The sequence below is a fragment of the Melanotaenia boesemani genome, chromosome 8 (assembly GCF_017639745.1).
Source record: "Melanotaenia boesemani isolate fMelBoe1 chromosome 8, fMelBoe1.pri, whole genome shotgun sequence".
NCBI classification, from domain to species: Eukaryota; Metazoa; Chordata; class Actinopteri; order Atheriniformes; family Melanotaeniidae; genus Melanotaenia; species Melanotaenia boesemani.
Genome location: NC_055689.1, coordinates 27,271,024 through 27,295,876, shown reverse-complemented (window position 1 = coordinate 27,295,876; position 24,853 = coordinate 27,271,024). Strand labels below are relative to the sequence as shown.

Here is a 24,853-nt window from a genome sequence, read left to right as displayed (position 1 = left end):
CTTCGGAGTTGACACCAGACACTCTCTGAGTGCTAAACCACCGTCTCTCCCCATCATGATGAAGCTGACTTCTCTCTGAGTTCTTTGTGTCTTATTTTATGATAGAAATATACCCACCAGTACTGCAGTTATTTCAGACCTTTTCAGAAGTTTGAACAGGAAACAAAACTATCACAAGGTTTAAACTGTGTTGCTGTTGTTGATGAAAACAGTTCACATGGTTTTATTTTGGCACCACTAAAACTAAAGCTTCTACAGTGTTGGTGTCCACTCAAACATCAGATATAAATGTTTAATTACAATATAATTCATGAACTAAATACTAGTAAGGGACACATTGTATTATGGCTGCTTGAGTATTTAATGAAAGATAACGTAAAATGATGAATTTAGGTAAGGTATACCTTAATATTAATTTCATTTTAGAAATATATAATTATATTGTTTTCAGGCATCAAATACACAATAATGTGAAGCTTTAGAAAGTTTGAGTTTGTTCCATTTATCTGCATTTTTGTTATTAGTCCTAACTGCTACATCTCCAAAATTAGTGTAATAAAAGAAAACAAAAGAAAAATAGTATAAAAAACAGTGATAGGTGGTTTATTTTATGCATTTATTTTTATAATACAAAACTTACACATTTATATTTCTACCTACTCTTTTCATAAATATGAGAAAGGAATGTAATCTTATATGTTGCATTAACTGTAACACCATGCCAAGATGACCTGTGATCGCGGGGAAAATGAGACATTTGGAAAAGCAGAAAACTAGTTTACAGTTTACTCTGTAACCCACAAAATAATCAGTAAACATGGCAACTTTCCTCTATGCAGGCCTCCCCTTCTGCTTGGAACCACTTATATTCATATCAAGAGTCACCACCTACCAGTTCAAACTGGTCTATCACTGCAGAGCTCTGGAAAATTTATCAGCTAAGTCATTAACAAAAAATGATTATATTACAATATTTTCTTTTTAGTTTTTCCAGCTCATAGATGCAGCCATCAATACATCTATTTTCTATACCTGCTTCCATTTAAACAACTTACTCTCTTTAACAATTTCACTTCCATTCTCTCATAATTTCACTATAACAGATTTATCCACAAAACAAAGAACAGAATAATTTTTCTGTCTTTGAACACTGTCAAACTGTTTTTTTACATTCATTTACAAGTGACTTTTATAAATGTTAATACATTTTGAAACAGGCATACGTAAAAATTAAAAAGCTTACAATTCACACAAAAAGTCACAGACATCATAACTCCTAAATGTAAAATAGTACTTATATTAGATTTAAGAAATATTAATAACACTGCTATAATGCCACAATATTATCTCCACACAGTTCCTTGTATTTCTTTGATAAAACAGAATTTCAAATATCGTCCAAAACAGCAGCCAAAGCTGAATAAATGCTTAAGAATTGACTGTGTAAATATGTAAGCTGACAGTACTTATGATAGTAACTATAATTCTTAGCCAAACAACAGACATTTTTTGGGTTTGATATATTGTTTTTGTCAAATGAACTGTCTATGATTGTGAGGAAGTTGTACTCAGGCAAAGAAGAAGAAGGTCATTGTGTAAAACAAAAGTACGCAATGCCCTCTTCTAGCAGCTGTTTCTCAGATCTTGCTGGGTTTTTGTACCTGAGCATACACGGTCTCTGGCTTGTTTCCTTTAGTCTCTGTAGAGTCCATCCAAGTGAAATCCCACCATGCTGTAGGTGGTGGATGAAGAAGGACCTGGTTCATCATGTGCTGAACTCTCATCATTAGTTTGGAAAGGTTCACACTGCAAAATAAATTACAGACAACATTTTTGGAAAATGTTTTTTTTTCAGTTTGACTTACCAACTACCTGTTCACATTTAAATTAACATGTTCTCTGTTTACTTAAAAGAAAAAAAACACTTCTCTGTATCTCTGGCTGTTTTATGCTTAAAATATGAAGATAAGCTTTTTTTGTTGTAAACATTTGTATCTGTAAAATATAAGAAACAGACTCAATCCTGAGTACTAAAAGTTAGATTCCCTTTCTAACTTATTGATCTGAATCAGAACCAAGCAAACAGTGATTATACCACAAGGAAATATTTAGTCTCTCTTATTCTCCAGAACAAAATTCAGACATTATTCTGGCTACTGATGACATGAAGATACGATAATACTTCAGAAAATGACACTTCCTATATGTGAAATGATTTTGGTCAGTCATCTACAATGTAACACGTTTATCAAGTTTATCCACTGAGTTCAGTAATCCCAGGTTTTCTGATTTTAAATTAGTATGTTTATTATGCAAAACTAGCAGTGCAGCTGACCAATCAGAAGCATGAATCTAGATCAGCAGCCAAAGCTGAATAAAAGCTTAAGAACTGACCGTGTAAATATGTAAGCTGACAGTACTTATGATAGTAACTATAATTCTTGGCCAAACAACAGACAATTTTTGGGTTTGATATACTGTTTTTGTCAAATGTACTGTATGATTGTGAGGAAGTTGTACTCAGGCAAAGAAGAAGAAGGTCATTGTGTAAAAATCAACAAAACAAAAGTACACAATGCCCTCTTCTAGCAGCTGTTCCTCAGGTCTTGCTGGGTTTTTGTACCTGAGCATACACGGGCTCTGGCTGATTATTTCCTTTAGTCTCTGTAAAGTCCATCCTAGTGTGAAATCCCACCGTGCTGTAGGTGGTGGTTGGAGAAGGACCTGGTTCATCATGTGCTGAACTCTCACCATTAGTTTGGATAGTTTCACACTGCAAAATAAATTACAGACAACATTTTAGGAAAAAGGTTTTGTTTTAGTTTGACTTATTAACTACCTGTTCACATTTAAATTAACATGTTATCTGTTTACTTAAAAGAAAAAACACTTCTCTGTATCTCTGGCTGCACAAGTCAGAGAGCTGTTTTATACTCGGCTAAAAACATGAAGATAAACTTATCTATTTTAACTTTAGTCTATTTTCAGGACTGCAAATGCATATGAAAAAAATGCATTTGTAGTCCTGAAAACTAGAGAACAGTTTAGGTGTTTGTATAAAAAAAAAAAAAAAAAAAAAGTGTATCAAACCTAAAGACATATTCGGCAGTTAGATACCACAGACACAAAATAAATGTACACACTGCAGGTACTTGGTGAGGTTTAGATGGCACATGATGTCTGGAAATCCGAAAGACTGAATCCAAAGCAAAACAGCCAAATGGGCTTTGTCTTTTTCTCAAAATTCACTTATTAAATCATTTAAAATCAAACCTTTATCTGTCAGGTTATGGAGAAATTTTAGACGGATGTTTTAAGAGGTAGATGCTTACCTGATGACTACTGTACTCCGTGTTTTCAGTTACTTTTATGTTACCTACAAGACAGAAAAATGACATTCTTTGTGATTTGCTTTAATAATTATCTCCACATACTTTCATTTACTATTACTAAAACTTAACTGCATTTCAGTCCCTTTACATTATGTGTTTTGCTTTAATGTACTATGTACATCTTTATTACTTATTTTTTTAGCTTTCAGGTAGCTGGGCTTTATTGTACTTTTTAAAGTGGTCTTGGGGAATAGATCTGGGGACATTCTCAAGTGTTTTAAAAGTTTTTCATTTGGAAATTGGCTGCTTTTCACTCATTTCAAGGGATAAATCAATATTGTGTCTCCACATACAGTGGGGCAAAAAAGTATTTAGTCAGCCACCAATTGTGCAAGTTCTCCCACTTTCATCCTAGTACTGGTATACACATTAAAGCCTTAGTATGTAGAATTAGAGCTTTTTCTTTAATGTTGCCTTGGTACACATCAAGCAAACAAATCCTCCTTTCTCCTATATGTGGTAAAACATTTCAGAGATTATACTTTTTTATTTTAGGCTGTATGCATACATGTATAAATTATACTGTTCAACTTACATTTCCTTCTCTTTTTTAGATAAAATAGACCAGCAAAAACAACAACAACAACAACAACAATCCCAATGTAAATGTTATTGTTGCGTACTTCTAGACCTGCAAAGAAAACAAGACAACAGTTAAGAAAATTATGTCTCATTTAAGTCATGCAGAATAACTGGTAAGACACTGTGGAGACCTGAGCTGTAATAAACATCTTGACATGGTAGTGATGAATCTAAACACTAACTTGATTTATTAGAGGAAAACATTTTTGTTCAAACCCACATTTATAGTATGTAACAGTAAAATGTGAAAGATGGTTGTACAAAGTGAAGGACACCAGAGTCGCTGCAGAGTTTGCATCTTTAAAGAACATGTTCAATCTTCTAAAATTTGCTGATTTAGAAACAATATAAACATATTTTCTAATTATTTCATCTGGTCTAAAAACAAACTGTCCGTAGCTTGTTGTCTCACCAGGTTGGGAGCAGCGATCCAGAATCCTTGTCTCGGTTTCGGCTCGGCTGACCTGGTTGCTGTGCTTGCAGGTGATTGATTTGTTTGAAAGGTAAACCTGGAAAGAAGCTCCAGCTTTTGTGATCTCTGATCTGTTTCCTCCCTCCTGATAGCAGGTTGTGGTGTCACATATAAAAGTGCTGCTGATGTGAGAGTCGTCTGTGCTGCAGGTCACTGTGATGTTGCAGAAGTCTGAACTGTTGTGGACCACTGTCAGCCTGACTGGAGAGACTGGATCTGAGGGGAGAGGTTTTAGAAACATGTCAGTTGGGTAGGGATTTCTGGTATCACTGAACCTTATTCCAAGGTGAATAAAAAAGTAAAAAGTGTTCCATGAGATCAAAAGTCCAGCATGAGTTTTAATATGGAGAACAGTTTTATAGTTAGACAAATTATATGGATGTAGATTATCCCTGATAAAATCCACAAGTTAGAACACGCTGGTCAAATGAAGTTATTCTGTAAACTACAAATGTTTCTGGACTTCTTATAAAGTTTATTTACAGGACAGCAGTTGTTTTCTAATGATGACTGAAATATTCAGAAACCCACCTTGAACTGTGACGTTGTATTCAGCTACTATTTTTTCTCGAGACCCTGTCAGTCGTGCAGCATAAACTCCACTGTCTGACTTTTGTAGATTCTTCAGTTTAACAGAGAATTTGTTCACATCAGGCTCAACTCTTCCAGCATATTCATCCTCGATCTTTGGATGTGGACCAGAAACAAATGACACTAAGACATCATCTGTACTGAATTTCCATGTGAGGAGTGTAAATTTCTCAGGAACATCAGTTTCTGTGACATTCAGAAGAACATCATCTCCCTTCTTCACAAACACAGGAGTCACAGCACAGGACACTGTAAAACAGAAAAGACATTAAATTAATCACAATATACGACTAACAAATAAAACTGAAATCTTGAATTTCACATCTGACATGGATAAAGCACAGCTGATACTGGCTGATAATTTGGTGTATTTTCTTTTATCAATGCACCTTGTCTGAGATAAATGAGTTTAACAGGTAAAACTGAGCCGAACTAATAACAGTTTTAAACAGATGTTTGAGTTTTATGTTTGTTTTTGTCTTTTCTTTTCTTTGTCTAATCTCTTTTCAACAAACAGAAGACTACTCGTTATCCATTTAACTTTTGTTTAGTAGTGATAATATTTTCTTTTTTCTGTTGACATGTCTTCATAGTCAGAATGGACAAAACTTCTGACAAATAAATACACAATGAGATAATAAAACATAAACTTTACCACTATTTTATTTCTCTTATTTTAATGTGGGAAGTACTTTCATAGCTGAAAGGCTCTGTATACGTCATCACTGTTACATTAGTATTTTACTTTTTTTTTTTACATATTTTTACATCCTGCATGTTAGTCCTATTTTCAATTGAGACTTTTATCTTTTGTCAGTAAGCATGTCCTAAAAATTAATCGCAGATTGTATTTCAGTCAAATGAACACAAACGAGACAGACAAAACTGAAGTTACAAACTAAAAGCATGCATTTATTTCCAGTTACAAATGGGAAATGAAGTGAGGATTATGTGGTGTGGAAAAAGTGGCAAGTCCTCCAACTGAAATAGTCTGAATGAAGAATGAATATTCATCTCTTTAAATACTACTCATTATTACATAATGTAAATTGCCACTCATACGAGCACAAACTTAAAGATAGGATTTACTGAGGTAGAAATTTGGGGTATTTATATTTTACTGAAGTAACTATTTTTCTGACGACTTTTTACTTCTTAAATTATCACATTATTTTCTGTACTTTCTATTGACTATATTTTAAAAATAGCCTCATTCATTTTGGCTTGTTTTTATTCTGGATTGTCATGAAAAAAACAAACAAACAAACAAAAAAAAACCATATGTGATCCATTGCATATGTGCATGATAGAAATCACGTTACAGTCCAGCAAGGACATGGCAGATGTAGGTAGCCTACTAAGATGTACATGGCAGAAACTCAAGAGAATGGGTAGTGTAAAGCATCCCAAAACTTTCAACATTACTATTTTTATATAAAATTATAGTGATTACAGCCTTCAGAATAATGTTTATGGAGGAGTTAGGGTAGTGAGCTACAGGTCTCTGTGGCACTGCCTGCACCTTTCTCCGTGATGACATTTATTTTCCTTTACATTACTTTTATACTTTAAGTTGTTTTGAAACCAGTATTTTTATACTTTATACACTTGAGTAAAAAATTAAGATGATACTTCAACTTCTTCAGAAGTCTTTGTAAACCCTATTTGTGCCTCTACCTGAGTAATGAATGTGAATTCTTTTGACATCTCTGTGGTTAACCGTAACTCCCTCCTCTGCTGTGGAACCAGCAGTCAGTTTGTGAAATAAACAGCAGCCTCTCTGTCTTTAAAGCTGGACTTAAAACTCATTTCAGTGAGAGAGTGTGTATATGCTGGCAAACTGTTTTTTACTTTTTCTTGTCCTCTGTCTAAATTGGTTTTCACTCCTCTTTATTACGGTTGTATTAAAATATTTTACTCTTATTCCAGACATGAAAAAAACTGTTTTGTGGACCAAATTCTGGTTGTAGAACCTGAGATGAGATCATTTTCCTCTAATAAAACATCTCAAATAAAAACAGCAGAATTATTTTTCAACCTACTTTCTGTTAATCATATTCACTGATTCTTCAATGCGTTTCATTTGTTCTACATTTTACACAAAAACATTTTAGTGCTACTGCAGAACAAGAGTTTTTTAGTAATAAATGATAAATAATAAACAAAAGTCTTTACCTTGATTTAGACATAAATATATGAGAAAAGCAGTCATACGTTCCATTATTAATGGCGCACGACAAGTGTCTGAGAGAAACTTCCTATATTTGTATGAACCCATGTCAGGAAGTTGGGGGGTGCGGTGGTTAAGGTTCAGCGTTATTTCAACCTCAGGTTTTGGTCTCATAAGGTGAAGGCACATTGAAGTGGTAATAAGCGGAATTTAATCATTTCTAGATTGAAGGGACTAAAAAATGGCCATTTGAAGAACTACAGGTGTAATTTCTAGACTATAACATGGCGTCACACACCGTCTCTCTGTATTGATTACCAGCCTTGTGTTTATCAGCCGGTCTTCCCTTTTTTTAATGTACGTTCATGTGAATCTTCGCTTCCTCTCTTCTCAGAGCCCTCTCTCCCTATAAAAGGCTTCAGCCAGCGAGCAATGGTAAGTAACATAAATTTTAGAAGTTAATTCAACATCTTCCATAAAATGGTGATGTTGTATCGCTGACTGTGTTTGTGCATTCATTTAAGAGCTGGGGTGTCCACAGTCAGTTCATGAGGGCCTGCATGTTTTCAATATATTCCTGCTCCAACACACCTGACTCGAATTAAATAGAACCATCAGCCTATGAATTTCTCCATAATTAGATATTAATTTGAGTCAGGTGTGTTGGAGCAGAGATACATTGAAACCTGACCGTGGCCCTCAAGGACCAGGACGAGGGGCCTCATTTATATAACTGTGCTTAGCAAAGCAAATTACAGGTGGTGTATGTAGGGAAAAAAGGAAATGTGACGCACAAAAACTTTCAGATTTATAAAAGTATGCACACGCACATCCCACACCTGTTTCAATTTATAAATCAGAAACAACTCTAAATTTGGCACATTTGAGGGAACGCTTTGCCACGCCGTTATGGTGACCATAAAAGGTAAATATTCATCATTTCATTTCCATGATGGTTTAGGAGAGGAAAGAGGGAAGAAGCGAATTTTTTTGGAATGTGAGACGGAGATCCTGATGGACCACGCTGTAAAACGTAAAAAGGTTTTATTTGGTGTGGGTATTTCCACTGTCAGAAAGGCAGAGGAGGGCAGCAGGGGGCAGATGCTCTCGACACCTTGTCAGAAACAATACATGCCAGTGGCACTGGATGGTGTGGATGGATCTCTCAGTTGGCAGGGCATCCGTCTCCCATGAGGGAGACCAAAGTACGAATCCCACAGGGGTGAATGTTAACCCCTTCCAGTTGGGCCTGTCGGCAAGACCCTTAACAGTACAGCCCATGGTAGGTCGCTTTGGAGAATGACAGTAATGAGGCCGGTAATGTAGTCCTTTGTTTTAATGTATAAAATAGATATGTACAGACACATCTGAGATTGGTAGCAGTTTATTTAGTGTTAAATCATATTTGAACATGTGAACATAAAGTCTATAACTGACCACATTTACAGGCAGGAATTACTGTGTGTGTGTGAGGGGGGGAATTTTGTTGGTGGCAGTGTGGGTTGTGCACGTGGCAGTGTCCGTGTCTTTAAATGCCAAATGTGATGTAAACATTTTCGTACTTTCTCAGCACCTCAAGGAGACTAGTTCTCCCTCACAGTTTAAACATATCCTGGAGGAAACCCTGGTGTTACGTTAACACACTGGACACATATTCTGCCTGTTGTTCTGTGTGCTGTTGTGTAGTTGATAACTTGCCTTTCCAGACTAAATTTTAGTTCTTGGTCTTGGATTTGTAAAATTAATTTCTAAATAAATGCGACTTACAGTATAGTCCATTGCAACTTACATATGTTTTTTTTTCCTCTTTTTGACGGAGTTTATGACAGACTTGTACTCCAGAGTGAAAAAACAGTAAATATTGAAGCGTGTTCTTGTTTTCATCTTTTGGCTCAGATTGGTCCTGGAACCTGTGCGTATAACATCTCTGTGTGTGGTTTCATCTGGCTGGGTCTATTTAGTCTCAGCAGAGTTTCAGGGTCCGGTGTGAAACTGGACCAAGGCATAAATGGATGTGGGATGAAGACCAGAACTATCTTCTGCAGAATTCTGATGTACATTTTGTCTCGTTTCCATTTCCTAGGGATAAATCAGAAATATTTTTGTAATATTTTTCATCATTAACTTATCCTATACAGTATGTGTTGCTTTGTAAGAACCCAGACAGCAAGTGTGAACAGCTTCTGTGGTTCTTTTGGTTCACAGCAGCACATTTAAACAAAACAGTACAAACAGAAATTTAATATGAGCAGCAGGAACATCAGCAGACTGAGAAGAGCAGGTGAAGTAGTACAGAGTTTAGTGTTGTTCAGAAATACAGCTGAGTCATGACAGGATTTTTCTGAGTTATATAGAGTGAACACCGAATGAAGGACTGTTTTCTGTTCCTATTGAAGGAAAAGTGATTTTTTGTTTTGTTTTTTTTTTCTCAGTTTAAATGTTTCTCACAGTTAATATCTGCTCTTCAACTTGACAGGAAAATTGTCAAGTTTTTTTTTTCTTTCAATAACTTATTAAATAACTGCTTACCTCTGAAACATTCCCTGTATTGTCTTTGCTTCTTTTTTTACCTGTTACCAAAAGTGAGAAGAAACACAGTTATCCAGAATATTATCAACCAATAAACTTTATTTCTATACAAATAAATATACAAGGACACATACACACATTCTCATGTCACACACACAACCGGTGTAAAATTATGTTTCTTTTTAAACTACATAATCACACAATCTATCATGTAATTGATGTAAAAACTGCTCTAACAGACAGTCTAACAACTTGTTTTTCCAAAAACAGAGTCAAGAATTTTGGACAAAGTAATCCTTGCTGGATGGATGGATGGATGGATGTGTTTCATATATAAAACATACAGTGATGATTTGCTGAAATCTTACTTACATTTTCTGTAGATAAAGGCAAAAACCACAGCCAGACACACTGTAGATACAACTGTTCCTATCACAATTGTGCTCACTACATCAGCTGATGAACCTATAAAAAGGATTAAAATGATCAAATCAGGACAAACAACTAACAAAAACTTTTGCATGTCCTTGAGAATGCCAGTAGTAAATTTATTTGGGAGAAACCAGCAACTCTGCTTGGAAAAAAATAACCCAACCAAACCTTTAATTAGTTTTTAACCAACGGGTACTGAGTGTATGTGACATCCAATATTTCGGATAAAAAATAAAAAAAAAAGTTAAAACTTTTAATTCTGATATATCGTCACTCAGTGTGGCTAAACTCTCAGTTGCTGCCTTAATGATTCTGTGATTTTACATTTACCTGATCCTGTCTCACAGTAAGATTTGAGCTCCTTATTATCATGTTTCCAGTTCACTTGGTTGCTATGGTTGCAGATGATGTAGTCTTGCTCCAAGTAGAAATAGAGAGAGGAAGACTGGATTGTGGATGCCAAGCTTGTTTCTTTCACCAGAGAGCAGATCTGGTTGTCACAGTGGACAGTTGTGCTGATGCTAGAGTCCTCTGTGGTGCAGGTCACAGTGAGGTTACAGGAAGAGGAGGAGGAGGAGATGGTGGTCACTGTCACGTTAACTGAAGACACTTCATCTGAGGAATAACAACAGGTGTAAATGGCTGATTAAAATCTGGTGTAAAATCTGATTTAAAAAATTTGAGCAAAGATAATAATAAAAATAATCACCTTGGATTGTGACTTTGTATTCAGCCACTGTTTTGTCTGTCTCCCCACTAATTAGTGCCTTATAATTTCCACTGTTGTTATGTTGTGGATTTTTTACTAGCAGAGAGCAATTCCCTTCTAAAAAGTCAACACTTTCTTTGTATGTGGGAAAGATTGTTGTTTTGTTGTCAGGAGTCAATTTAACTATTTTAATTTCGCCAAATTTCCATAAAAAATCACTTCCTTCTGTGAGTTCAACAGATGTCTTTACATCCAGACGTAGGTCGTTTCCACGCAGCACAAACACTTCAGAACCTGAGGACAGATAATGAAAACAGATGTCATGTTAATTGGATTTCTTAAAATAAAAATAAAAGATTAAAAGAAAATTGCTTTGTAGTTTTCCTGAAAGCAGCTGGGGTCGGTCCAACCCCCCCTGCGACTCTGAATTAAATAGAGCAGGTAAAGAAAATGAATGGATATTTATTGTCATCTGTGGTGCAGTGGTCAACATCTGCATCCTGACAGAAAGAAGATTTAGATCAATTTTACCAACACACCAAGCATCAGTATGTAACAAGATGGGAATGATCTGTAGGACAAAGGATCCTCGTTAGTTCCTCAGTGTTTCCAGACTGAAGATAAGATACTAGCCAACGGTGAACATGGACACAGAAATTATGCTGCCACTGTCATATCTAGATCTGAAGATTTTCTGCCCCAGATCAGCCTTTTGCTTTGCAGCATACTGTATTTTTCATGGTGACCACCTCTGGATGATGCGCATTAGCTCTTTTGTGGAGGGAGATGTGGGGCACTGCCCTCACAAGGTGTTGAGTGGATTAGCTAGCGCTGTAGTACAGGAGCTGTATACAATCAGTTTCATCAAATCTTACTGGGCAAGATGTGGGGTCACCTGAGCAGCCCTCCAACGTACATCACGTCCTGCAGGAAAGACTCAGTTCCTGCACGCAGGGGCGCTGCTAGAGATTTTGGACCCCATGAAAAGAAACTGAGTGGGCCCCCCTTGAAAATTTTAATAGTGTAATACATCAAATTGGCAATTTTAATGCTATTTTGACCATCAAAATGGCATTAAAAGAAATTAAATTAAAAGAAATTAAAAGAAAAACATGACAGGCTAGTTGGCAGGGGAAGCACTAAAACTACAAGGAAGTGAATTTAGATTCAACTATTTGCTGCAAGATGGATACTTTATATTTAAAAACCCATCTATCTTTTTTTAAATACTTAATTATCTCATGATAATTACAAAACAAATTACAAATACAAAACTTTAATACAAAATAACCTCATTCATGAAAATGAAATGCATTTATAATCTGTGGAGAAATAAATCAAATCTCAGCTAAAACACCATCAAAAACAAAATGGCCACTCAATTTTTGTGATTTATTGTATTGCGAGCATTATCATCATTAAATCAGAAGCCAATAATAAAAAAATTAGGTAGGCTCAGAAACAAAACATAGCAGGACCTTACATGGTTTATTGTATTATATGAACTAAATGTAATACGGTCACAAGCAAACCACTGTGGAGATTTACAGCCAAACAATGGCTGGGAGCGTCTTTAAAGTTAAATAATCACATTTTAAAAGGTAGAACTTTGTGTAATAAGATATCAAGGAGTGGTAAAGGTGCACTATTGCTGAGTCAAGCTCTTGCATTCTTATTCACAATCACTGTCCTTGCTCAGCCTTTTTCAGCAAGAACCCAATGTGGAGCTTTCTCTGAGGAAAATCACTTATCAAGTCCCAAAGTCCAACTTTCTATTCTATCCAGCTGTTCTATCATATAATATCTCCAATTGTGTAATGTCATGTGTAATAGCATCACAATCATTATTTCTGGTGGTCTGACACTATTTTGTTTTACTTAAAGGTGCTTTCAGTGATTTCACCAACAATGTCAAGGGAAATTGATTTGACTACTAATCCTCCACGTCATTGTTCCTCTCATGCAGCAACACAAAGTCTAATTTATCTCCAGATCTGTAGACTCACCGGTGAAGCATTAGATTAGTGGGGGAACATATATGATGCTATATGGTTGTTGCTAGTTAATCTTCAGATATCTAGAAAATATAAATATTTCTCTGATTGGATTGAAAGCAGTCTGCTGCACTACAAATGTCTCTGTTCCTACTGCAAAGAAGGAGGATGAGTCCCAAACTACTGACCTGACCTAACATTACAGTGATAGCTGAGAACATAAATGCAAACTCTTTTTATTTAATATTAATAATTCAGAACTTTTTTTCTGTTATATAATGTTTTTCGCCAAAATAATCAACCAATTCAATACTCAGCTGCTCACCTCGTTCCTCAGGGGCCACCTGGACATGTTCAGGTGGGCGGGGAGGGGAGGGGGGGGTCTGGCAGCATCTGCTTCGGCTGCTCTTGTTTCTGTTCGGACATGCATGATGTTTTAGCAGAGCAGCTTGCTAATCGTTTGCCTGCCTTGATAATTTGATTAAAACAAAAGTGAAATTAAATAAAATCCAGAGTTTTCTTCAGAAATATGAGCTAATATGGGAGTAAAGTAAGCTTGCTTATATGAACAAAGTTTAGGAGAGACAACAAGCTGATGTTCCACAACTTTCCATCAGACTGACCACCTCGCCTCTAAAAGAACTGGGTGACGTACTGTCCACCCCTCTGTTCTCTCTCCAGTCTCAGCTTTTTTTCTTTTTAAACTTCCCTATTTTGGGGGCATCCTGCCATCTTTGCATCAGGTGGACTGAACCATTTAAGTGAAACATAGAGGGGGGGTGGGTGTTCAGAAATGTTTCCAAAACAAAGAAACTTAGTGATACCATTGCATTGTAACTAAAATGTTTGCGTAATTGTAGGTTTATCATTGAGTATTAGATACTTTTGTTAGTATTACAATTGCATTGAGGGCCATTCTGGGCCCCCTGTCAGTCATGGGCCCAGAGAATCCTTCCTCTTTACCCCCCCTTTTCGGCGCCCCAGCCTGCAGTCTTTATAACACATATAGGGATACTTAAGATTCACTGAGGTACACTGCCAGATATCACACCTAAAGAATTCAAGATGTTCTTGTTAGTTAGTTAGTTAGTTAGTTAGTTAGTTAGTTAGTTAGTTAGTTAGTTAGTTAGTTAGTTAGTTAGTTAGTTAGTTAGTTTAAAGATCCTCAATCCACACATTTGCGGTATGATCTTAAGAAATAACCACAATCATTCATTCCCTCTCATCCACAGACTCCATTATTTCCCACCCCCACCAGGAGTTACATCCCCACTTACGATGATGTTTAACTAAATCTTATTACAGTGCTACAGAACAATAAAACACTAATTAAAAGAAAAAAAGGACATTTTTACCTTGTGCTTGAAGTGAATTCAGTAAAAAGGCAGTCAGAAGAAAAACAGCACCAGCAGCCATGTTAATGTCAGCCGTCTTCTACCAAGAAGAAGTAAAACTGAGGAGTTTTGTCCTTTCAGCATCTGTTCATTTCCTCTTATAAGTAATTATTGCGCAATGCTTTTGACTTCTGTTTCCAACAAATTAGGGGTAATTTATTGTAACTTCATACTTTTACTTTTACTTTGGGAGCTTATTAACAGTTGCAATTACCCAGTACTTTTTGAAAGTACTTTTAAAATAGTTTGTTTATTTGCTTTATCAGTAATTGAAATGAGACGTAAAGGTTTCCAAGTAAAAAATGATTTTTTTCACTTAGTTCATCTTTTTGTTTCTAACTGTGATGAATAACACTAAGTTATTTAGAAATAATTACATAAAATGTTCCTTGCGTGAGGAAACCAGTTTTCAGCTAAACAGACAGAAAAAATCATTTTAGGTCACCATATTGATCACATATCAGCAATAATCCACCTCTAACCTGTTTCAGTGTAGACAACAGTTACTTGTTATCATGTTGATTAATGGTGAAAATTAATATTTTAAATAAATTTTGATAGTGTCAGGTGACTGTTCAAAAACAATTTTAGTCCATGGTGTGACGTTAGCTAAGCAAACGTCATCGCTACTGTTACGGCCCCTGGCCTATTGGCCTGAAGATGACCATGAGAGGACTGTTAATCTGGTGCGTCATAATGGCACTGTCATGGTTGCTGCTCTGCTGGGCCTCCAGTCCCTCATCACGCTCATCTGCTCCACCTGTGGCAATCCTGATTGCTCACTCTCTTCACCTGCTCCCCTCCCTACTTAAGCTCACTCCAGTGCTTGCATCCCTGCCAGATGGTCAGCATTGTTTTCCCTTGTTGATGTCCAGCATTTACTCTTGTTTCCAGATTCCTGTGTTTGACCCAGTTACGGTCCTTGGACTTCTCTTGCCTCATTCCCTGTAGGACTGCTCCTGCCTTGTGCTCTCCTGGATTTTGACCTGTTTTGGAACGACCCCGGATATTCGCCTGCCCCAGCTAAGTAGTCTGCCTCTTACCCCTGTTTATGACTCTTGGCTTCCTAATTCTCTGCTCATTTGGATTGTGGATCCTCCTGATTGTTTCTGGAGTCCTTTCAGGATATTGTACCCTGCATTACCTGAGGAAGTCGCCACCACTTCCTACTGGACCAAACCCTGCTCATCTCCTCCATTACCCTGTCTCAATAAATTACATTTTAGGAATCTATCACTGTGTGTGTGGCTGAATTTCTGGGTCCTCAGGGAGACATTATTACAGGCTGGGGGACCGACGTTTGAACTCCCTCCTCGTTCATCTGGATTGGTTGACAAGGGTTTCGGACTCACCGAGCTGACCATACAGACGAACTGCTCGCCCTTAAGTACCTGTGATCACTGTTATTTGAGGCAGCTGTGTTCCTTAGGCACACAGTTCGCCATCTGGGTTGTTTGGTCTCTGTGGGAATTAGCTTTGGTGTTACACTATGTGGGAATTGGTATTGGCTGTGAGTAAAAGAGTTTTCCTGTGAACGGATATTGGTGTGAAACGAAGATCTTGACAAACTCTTAGTGTTTGCTTTAATATTGTTTGTGGTTTATTGTGGAAGCCCAGATTTTCATCTAGTATATCTTTATTTTCTTTATCTTGGAGAGACATTTTGCTGTAGAAGGACACCTTAAGTCAAGTTTCCTTTGTTTTTCCTTTGTACCTGATTCAGGACACCTTTTTGTTAGGATTTATTAAGCGAGTTTTGTTCTGCCGGGAGAGGTATTTATTCCTGTTATAGGACACTTTATGTTTGAGTTCATGTGGATTTTGTGGCTTTTAAATTCCTTTACGTACCCAGAGTGCATACATTCTGTTTTAGTCCGGCTTGCTTTGTTACTAACCCCCCCGATCCTCCAGACTAGCGGGATTGTAACAGCTCCAAAGAACACTGTGGCTGTAGATGATTTAAAACATTTCTTTACATAAATACTACTAAATTCTTTTGGTCAGTGGAAACAACTTACTTTTGTAGATTCAATTTATTTGAAATCAAGAGAATTGAATTGGTAAAAAGTGAGTGAATTACGTTTATCCAAGTTAATCTTAAGTTATTTCAACCCACCAGTTGGCTGATTAAAATGATTACCAAATATGCAAAAAACTGCAAAGACTCATAGGAAAAGCAATTTCAGCAGGAATTAACCTTTTTGGATTGTTACTGTATTAACTTGATATGCCTCATTTCCTGTGTTATATTTAGACAGTGTTTGAATGTTGACACCATGAGTGTGAAGAACAAACCAGAGGATACACCCACCTCTTACTAATAAATGAGTTGTACCAGCAGCTGAAATGAAGACATTTATTTAAATTTAACTTGAATCTTTAAGCTGATGTTTAAGTTGTGTCAGAGTGATTCAGATTCTTTACTGGAAAGAAACTAAATGATCTGAGTACATGTGACTCAAAACAGTAAAGTTAATCAAACTTCAGTTGGATGAATTTTATTTAATCACTTTTTAACAACTGAAAGAATTAGTTTAGTTTCAAGCTCATCAATTACTTTAGGTTGAACATAAATCATCATGCATGTTGAAAATAAATTCATCTAGAATTTATCACATTGCGTTTCTTTCACAACTTTGTTGTGCATACGGAGATTTGTCATATTCATAATCATTCCAGCTAATTATACTCAGTCACTCAGTTTAGTCTCTTTTATTTTTTACAAAATGAATAACCTCGCATTCATGTTTGGTGACTCTGTGTTTCTAAATCCTCCCTAGAAGTGCATGTGATTGTCAGCTCTTGTCTGACTCTGTATTGGCTCAGTGATGGACTGATCACTGTGTTCCAGTCAGTCACAGAATAGATTTTTTACAAATAGATCGTTTACAAATCCCAGAATGTCCCAGAATCCATCTGTGATATGTACAGAGAATATAAACCTAGCAGAGCTCTTAGATCCAAAGACTCTGGTCAACAAGTCCAGACCAGAGTCCAGACTAAACATGGAGGAGACATTTTTTAATCCAAGTTAAAAACATTTTTTTCTCATGCGTCTATGCATGAAATCTGCATGTTAACTTTTTAAATGATCTTGCTTTTAATAATTTTAATGTAATTTATGATTTTATTGTGATTTTTGCCATTTGTTGCTGCCTACTATTAATATCTGTAATGCTTTTGTTTTATGTAAAGCACTTTGAATTGTCCTGTACTTGTCTTGCCTCTCATCTGACAGCAGCCAGGATAGGAACCAGCTCATGACATCGTTTGACTGTTTAACACAAGACAGCTGAAGAAATTTTCTTTGACCAAATAAAGAAAATCTACGACAATTTAAACACAGACTAATTAAACTGGTGGTGCTGTGTGTTGGTTTACGAGTCCACAAATGCTACAAATGATCAAAACCAGTTCTCATCCTTCGTACTGGTTATGTATCAAAAACTAAACTCTTAAACTGCATCAATGAGGTAATTCTGGTTAAAAAACCTGAGATGTTATGACAGTATTGACTTAATCCACCATTCCACTTTTTTTTCCCCCTACACCTTATACAAAGGCATTTCAGCGCTATTGTTAAAAAAAAAAAAAGAAGAAAAAAGTTGAAACAGAAAGGCCCGTTTTTTGGTGGTAAAGAAATGGCAATATGTTTTAAACAAGCATCAGCAAGACTGGAATGAACAGGTTAGTGTACAGTAACACAAGCAAAGAAAATTTAACATATGTGATGGATCCACTTTGAATTAATTAAAAGCTCAGATTTTCTAATACAATATTTTACTATACTGAAGTAAAAGACATTGCAGTCGTTTGTGTTTCAGGAGACAGGTGCTTATTTAAAATTCTGTTATATAACACATGGGATCAAGTTCTACTTCAGTCATTTCATTATACTGTTTTCAGTGCCTAAGCAATAAATATATTAACCCTTCAGAAGGTCCAGTCTACTACATGACACCAACAGAAAACCATAAATTTGCAATGTTTCTATTCAATATTTACATGTTAAATCTTGTAAATTCATCATATTTGTGTTTCTCATCTTTCTGGTTGTGACAGCTCTTTGAACCGGCATGTACACCGACTCTGGTGAGGATGTGTTTGGTTTCAGCAGAGGTCTGACGGGAAACTACAGGCGTAAGTGGATCTGGGATGAATACCTCAAGCATCACCTGCAAAATTCTCATATACGTTTTGGTCCAGTTCAATTTCCTAGAAATAAGCAAAAAAGATTTTTTTTTTAAAAATATTTAAACAGTTTTTCTTTATATTAAATAAATAATGTCTTACCTCAGAAATTACATTCACTGTATTTATATTGCTGTTTCTTTTCCCTGTGGGACAAACATAGAAAATAAAGATTTTATGGCTAAAGGTGAACATACTGTCAGTTTACTGTCAGAGCTGTTCCTACAGGGAAGTAAAATAATACATTAAAAGTTTAACAATGACTCCACATGCTGTTTGTCCAAACATCTTTAAGTAAAAACTTAGTTCATAATAAATAGTTTGGTCATAGCCCAGTTTGTTAGTATACAGTAAACTGAGCAGGAAGATGTAATAACTCATCCCTTTTTCCAATCATTTTGCTTTTCTTCCAATTTACTTCCTTTAAGGAAATTTGTATCAGCAGGCACCGAAGCAGTGGGACCCCAATCATGGGGACTCCACCCTGTGGAGTGAAGGAGGAGTAAGATCAGATGCATACCAACCAAAGGGTCGGTGGATCAATTGCTGGCTTCCCCTGATAGTTGAAGGGGCCTCAGGCAACACGCTAAACCCTATAATACCTCCAAATGTGCCCATCAGGGTTTAAATGCTGTGTGATAGTTAAAACACTACTGAGTATAAAATCCATAGAAGTGTGGCATGACTGTAAGTGTGGTTGGGTGAATGTGGTGTGTAGAGTTAAAGCGCTTTGAATGGCAGCCCATTTACTGTGGCACAACAATCAGACTCAAACAGAGCTCCTAACCAGAGGCTGTTAAACTGGTGAACTCTATGCCCCATTAATAAACCTTTCATCCAGTCTGCTTACTTTCTAACTACGGTTCTGAACATGTTGGTTAGTTTTTGATTTTTGCTCTACTGTATTTATTTGTATTTATTTTTTTATTATTTATTATCGTTTTTATTTTTTTTATTTGTTTTTATTCTACTTGGTTAGATTAACTATTCATTGCTGGACCTGAGTATGATCTTTTCCTAAGGGTAAACATACAAATCACAACAAAACAAACCTTGACCCTTAAATACTGGACCTAAAGATAAGTATCCATAGATATAGACTATTACAGATGTTGTACATACTATACTGTACACAGATAATTTGTAATGTGGGAACAAGACTTCCTGTTGAACTGAAAATGGAAGTATGCAGTTTACCTTGGGAACAGCTCAATCACACTAAATCACAATAAAACTGTTGAAGAGATCAGTCCACTAAATAATTCAGATTGTTCTATAAATACAACATATGGTGGTGAAAAGCTCACAGAGACTTACATGTTATGAAGAAAATGACAGTCAAAGCCATCAGAGCTAGAAACACTGATGATGATGCAATTATCCTAATCATAGGTCTGGTGGCTAAGTGACCTATAAAGACATGAAAATGATTAAATCATACATTTCAAAGGAGTCCAAATATTTCAGGACTTCATGATTACAATGTGAAAAGTAGAATAAATAAAATCTGTGTAAGTTTAAATGTTTCTTACAAAATATCTTTTCACAGCTCTGCTCAGGGTAGATTTGTTGATCTGTATGATGAGCAAAAAAATGCAAGAGGACACAGGAGGGAGAAAGGAAAAGAAAGAGAGAAAGAGGCAAAGCAAAAATTAAGACATGAGTCAACACTGGACTGACTTTTACTGGCTGGAGAGAGCTCAGAGTACAGGTAGGATGAAAGATGCTGAATTAGCCATTATTAGGGGGTTCCACAGTGTCTCTTTAAAAAGTCATTAAATACTTTTATACAAGCTAAATATGTCCTTATCTTGTCATTGATCAGATGTAAGAATTCTTAGACAAAATGGTAAATTGTAGATTAACTGAATATGTACACAAGATTGAGGTCATTATCTTTATTTTTTTATCTTTATGTTGTCCCAACTCCATGATTTGTCTGATTTTAAGGATTTTATTTTTAAAACATTTGCTCAAATAATTAGCTATCTCTTTTGGTTTAGTAAATTCCATCAGCCTCTAATGATGTCATATTTTCTGTAGTTTTTGTCTTCCCATAACTTCATTCGATGTACTCCATACTTTTGCACTATCCATTCCAGCATCTTTAATTTTATTCTGATAGCAAATTCGTTTTTTTACATTTATTCATTTTAGTTACATAGTTTCTTAATTTACGATAGTTATTCCACTGAGCCACATCATTGTGTTTAATTGCTTCTGCCGTATCTTGATTCCTTCACCTCACATAATCTTTGAACTCTTGATCCAGCCATGGATGTGGTTTAAGCTCTCAGTTTCTGCCTGTATGATGTTGTGATTATAAATCTTACCTGATTCTGTCTCACAGTAAGATTTGAGCTCCTTATTATCATGTTTCCAGCTCACTTGGTTGCTATGATTGCAGATGATGTAGTCTTGCTGCAAGTGAAACTTGAGAGAGGAAGACGGGATTGTGGGTGCCAAGCTTGTTTCTTTCACCAGAGAGCAGCTCTGGTTGTCACAGTGGAGAGTTATGCTGATGTTAGAGTCCACTGTGCTGCAGGTCACAGTAAGGTTACAGGAGGAGGACGAGGAGTAGATGGTGGTCGCTGTCAGGTTTACTGAAGACACTTCATCTGAGGAATAACATCCAGTGTGAACGGTTTGGAAGCACAATGCAATGAAATATGCAGCTGCAACTTTTTTGCCTTTGTTGGTCTATGGAAATGTACTTTACATAAATGCCCCTGCAACCTCATTACATGTGCTGAACAACTGTGTATCATGCTGCTTTGAGATTTATTTCTGGGTATAAAACACAAACACATCACCTTATATTGGAAGCTAAGGTTGGCTGGCTATCCCTGTCCACTCGCAGACTTCTTCACTGTCCATAGAGTCTTCCATACCTCTGCTTTTATCTTGTGTTTAAAAACAACTCACAGCACATTCTATGATCCCAGTTCTGTCTTTTTGCCTCAGTGCCCAGAACACTGAGTTTGGGAAGAGGGTGTTCATGTATTCTGCTCCCTTTACTTGGAACAGAATTAAAAAAAAACATTTAAGCTTCAGGCCCTTGTTAGCATCCCTCAATTTAAAACTCTTGCCACAGACATGTTGATGGGAAATGTGGAATTGTGCCTTTGCTTTGCCATGCTGTGACATGGTGAATTTTCTTTTGTTTTAATATTTCTTTAATGTTCTAATGTGTTTTAAAATATTGTTAAGTACTGTAAAATGTATACTGTATAAAAGAAAGTCGCTGGTTCAAATCTCGGCTGGAGGGAGGTTCGAACCTTGAGGGCAGTGGCCTTTCTGTGTGGAGTTTGCATGTTCTCCCCGTGTATGCTTGGGTTCTCTCCAGGTACTCCGGCTTCCTCCCACCATCCAAAGACATGCATGTTAGGTTAATTGATGACTCTAAAATTCTCCCTTTGAATGAGTGCAAGTGTGAATGGTTGTTTGTCCCCTATGTGTTGGTCCTGCGATGGACTGGTGACCTGTCCAGGGTGTACCCTGCCTCTCACTTGTTAATGCTGGGATAAGCTCCAGCTTACCCGCGACCCGTAATGGACCAAGCAGTACAGATAATGAATGAATGAATGAATATATATATATATATATATATATATATATATATATGTGTGTGTGTGTGTATTAAGAAAAGACACAAAGAGAAACGTACCTTGGATTATGACTTTGTATTCAGCTACCGTTTTGTCTTCTTCGTGACTCAGTATTGCTCTATAAGTTCCACTGTCGTTGGGTTGTACATTTTTTAGTAGCAGAGAGTAGTTTCCTTCATGAAAGTCCACCCTTCCTTTATACTTGTTATAAAAAAATTTCCTTCTATCGTCAGTAAATCTAAGTATGTAAGCATTAACAAATGTCCAAAAAAAATCTGTGTCTTTTGTGATTTTAATGGGTTTCTTGACTTCCAAATGTAGGTCTTTTCCATGCAGTACAAACAGTTCAGAACCTAAAAGGAAAATAAGAATTATATATGTTAAATTGTAGATCCAGCAAACGTCTTGTCGCTGAAGATACCTTTGCACCTCTAACATGAAAATCACCTGAGTGGTGTATATACAGCTTTGGAAAAAAAAAAAAATAAGGCACCACTGCCAGATTATCAGGGTTTTTTTTTTATATAAGATTGGCAAAATGAGTGAACTGAACAATTTTGTCCCTTTTTTGTGAACTGCTGACAAATTACAGTATCTCTATATTCCCAAATCAAACTTCAAGCAAATAAATTTAGATTCAAGTAACAGGATGATGCAGTGTTTGCAGAACATGATAAATTCAAAGTATACAAATCTTTTTTTTTTTTTGCATATAAACTAAATGGTAACAATATTTCAAGTGAAGATCATTCAGAAATCAGTATTTAGTAAAACAATTCAGATTTAGCAATTTAAGTTTTCTTGGTTTTTGCTCTGCTCTTCTCCAATTTTTTACATCACTCTTGAGTAACTAAATCAAACATCTGAGCTTATATATATATATATATATATATATATATATATATATATATATATATATATATATATATATATATATATATACATATAGTTTCTGACCATCCATCTTCCTCTTGATGTCATTCCAGATGTTTTCAGTAGGGTGCAATCTGGAGATGGAGCAGGCCATGACAAGCTCTAGGTGAGGAAATCCTCTATCCAGACCTTGATTCTCCTGGCTATGTGGCATAGAGAAGTGGCTTGTTGGAAATACTAATCTACAGGGAACATACTGTAGTCTTGGCATAAGGATGATATGTTTTAGGATGACCTTTTATGTGGCTTTATTAACCTCTATTATCCTTAAAAAAATGCACCTGTGATTTCAGCCTTGCTGAAGCACCCCATGATCATTACTGATCCTCCTCCACTTTTAACACTTGTTCTGAGACAATGTGGGTTGTCGGCCTCTCCAAGTCTCTATCCAACCATAAAACAACTAACTGCTGGGTAAAGCTGACAATTGGATTAAACAGAGATGACCTTACTCCAGTTTTCTGCAGTTCATTTCGTGAGTATTGGAGAGCCCATCATGGGAGAGAATGTGTCTTGTGTCACATTAAAACCTGCACGGACATTGTCACAGTAGACAAGCTCATCCGAGTCTACTCTAACCAGAAGCCCTGGATGACCCGGGAAGTTCAACGACTGCTTAGGGAGAGGAACACTGCTTTTAGGTCTAGCGACGGCGGTCTTTACAGCACAGTCCGAGCCAACTTGAAGAAAGGCTTCAGAGAGGCTAAGGCTAAGGTTGACTACAGGAGGAGGCTCGAGGAACACCTGAACAGCAACAATAGGCAAGTGTGGCAGGTGTCCAGAGTCTTACAAAATACAGAACCAATGCTGGTGCTGCTAAAGGGGATGCTTCCATGGCAACGGAGTTGAACCTCTCCTTTGTCCATTTTGAAGTGGACCCACCTGAGTCAGAGATACAAACCTAAGCAGCACGCAGCAGCTTCATATTCATAGTGGAAGAGAATAAGGGGGGTGCTCGCTGCAGGCCAATACAATCCTTCCCCACAGACTGGTGGCTGAGCTGATGGACCTTGGACGTCAACCCTCCACCTGCCTTTGGATCAACAGCTTTTTGTCAGATTGCATACAAAGGGTGAGGGTACCACCTTGGAGGGTCTTATCTCAGGGGTAGATGAATCTGTCAACAGGTCTGAGGTAGAGCAGCTGACGATGTGGTGCGGGGAAAACAACTTGTTCCTCAATGTAGCCAAAGCCAAAGAGCTACTGGTGGACTTCAGAAAAAATAAAACAAACATTATACCAATCATCATCGGTGAGGACAGTGTAGAGATAGTGGCAGACTTCTGTTTGCTGGGAGTCTAAATCAAGGAGAACCTGACCTGGGGAGCAAACACCTCTGTGCTGTCCTAATGCTATTCCTCAGATGAAGTGTCTTTAGTAAACCTGACAGTGACCCCCAACAACTCTTCCTCCTCCTGTAACCTGACTGTGATGTGACCTGCAGCACAGAGGACTCTAGCATCAGCAGGACCTTCCAGTGTGACAAATAGAACTGCTCTCTGATGAAAAAAACCAAACTTGAAATCTCCAGTCCAAACTTCCTCTATCATTGTCTACTTGCAGCAAGACTACATCATCTGTAACCATAGCAACCAAGTGAGCTGGAAACAACAATGAGCTCAAATCCTACTGCAAGACAGAACCAGGTAAATGTAAAATTATAACATCATACAAGCAGTAAACCGAGAGCTTTTTTTAAAAAAAGTTTTTATCTGCTCTTTTTAACTGATTGTTCGATGTCATGTAAACTCTCTACCAGTTGCTAAAAACAAATAAAAAGTTTTGTTGGGAATTGCAGTTTTCTCCAAATAAATGTCCTACTGGTATCTATCTATCTATCTCTCTATCTCTCTATC

General features: G+C 36.7%; 2 protein-coding genes across 2 annotated transcripts; both read right to left on the bottom strand.

The window, feature by feature from the left end:
* Positions 1-607: 607 nt before the first annotated feature.
* Positions 608-7,291, bottom strand: LOC121644292. Its single transcript, XM_041992144.1, has 7 exons — positions 7,213-7,291; positions 4,978-5,286; positions 4,387-4,662; positions 3,928-4,023; positions 3,333-3,376; positions 2,624-2,773; positions 608-1,806 (listed from the first exon to the last, which is right to left on the bottom strand). Exons 1-7 carry the CDS (start codon positions 7,256-7,258, stop codon positions 1,693-1,695), a joined length of 1,035 nt encoding a protein of 344 aa, XP_041848078.1. The 5' UTR covers positions 7,259-7,291; the 3' UTR covers positions 608-1,692.
* A 10,614-nt stretch (positions 7,292-17,905) lies between these two features.
* LOC121644985 (SLAM family member 9-like) lies at positions 17,906-23,151 on the bottom strand. Its single transcript, XM_041993258.1, has 7 exons — positions 23,022-23,151; positions 22,124-22,417; positions 20,790-21,074; positions 19,989-20,030; positions 19,774-19,866; positions 18,559-18,602; positions 17,906-18,480 (listed from the first exon to the last, which is right to left on the bottom strand). Exons 1-7 carry the CDS (start codon positions 23,149-23,151, stop codon positions 18,430-18,432), a joined length of 939 nt encoding a protein of 312 aa, XP_041849192.1. The 3' UTR covers positions 17,906-18,429.
* Positions 23,152-24,853: the final 1,702 nt, after the last annotated feature.

Coding starts and splice junctions, on each gene's coding strand:
- LOC121644292 (XM_041992144.1), bottom strand. CDS start 7,258: ATGGAACGTATGACTGCTTTTCTCATATATTTATGTCTAAATCAAG. Junction 5,287..7,212: donor ATATTTATGTCTAAATCAAG/GTAAAGACTTTT, acceptor TCTGTTTTACAG/TGTCCTGTGCTGTGACTCCT. Junction 4,663..4,977: donor ATACAACGTCACAGTTCAAG/GTGGGTTTCTGA, acceptor CTCTCCCCTCAG/ATCCAGTCTCTCCAGTCAGG.
- LOC121644985 (XM_041993258.1), bottom strand. CDS start 23,151: ATGCCACATAGCCAGGAGAATCAAGGTCTGGATAGAGGATTTCCTCAC. Junction 19,867..19,988: donor GAGCTGTGAAAAGATATTTT/GTAAGAAACATT, acceptor ATGTCTTTATAG/GTCACTTAGCCACCAGACCT. Junction 18,481..18,558: donor CAGTGAATGTAATTTCTGAG/GTAAGACATTAT, acceptor GCTTATTTCTAG/GAAATTGAACTGGACCAAAA.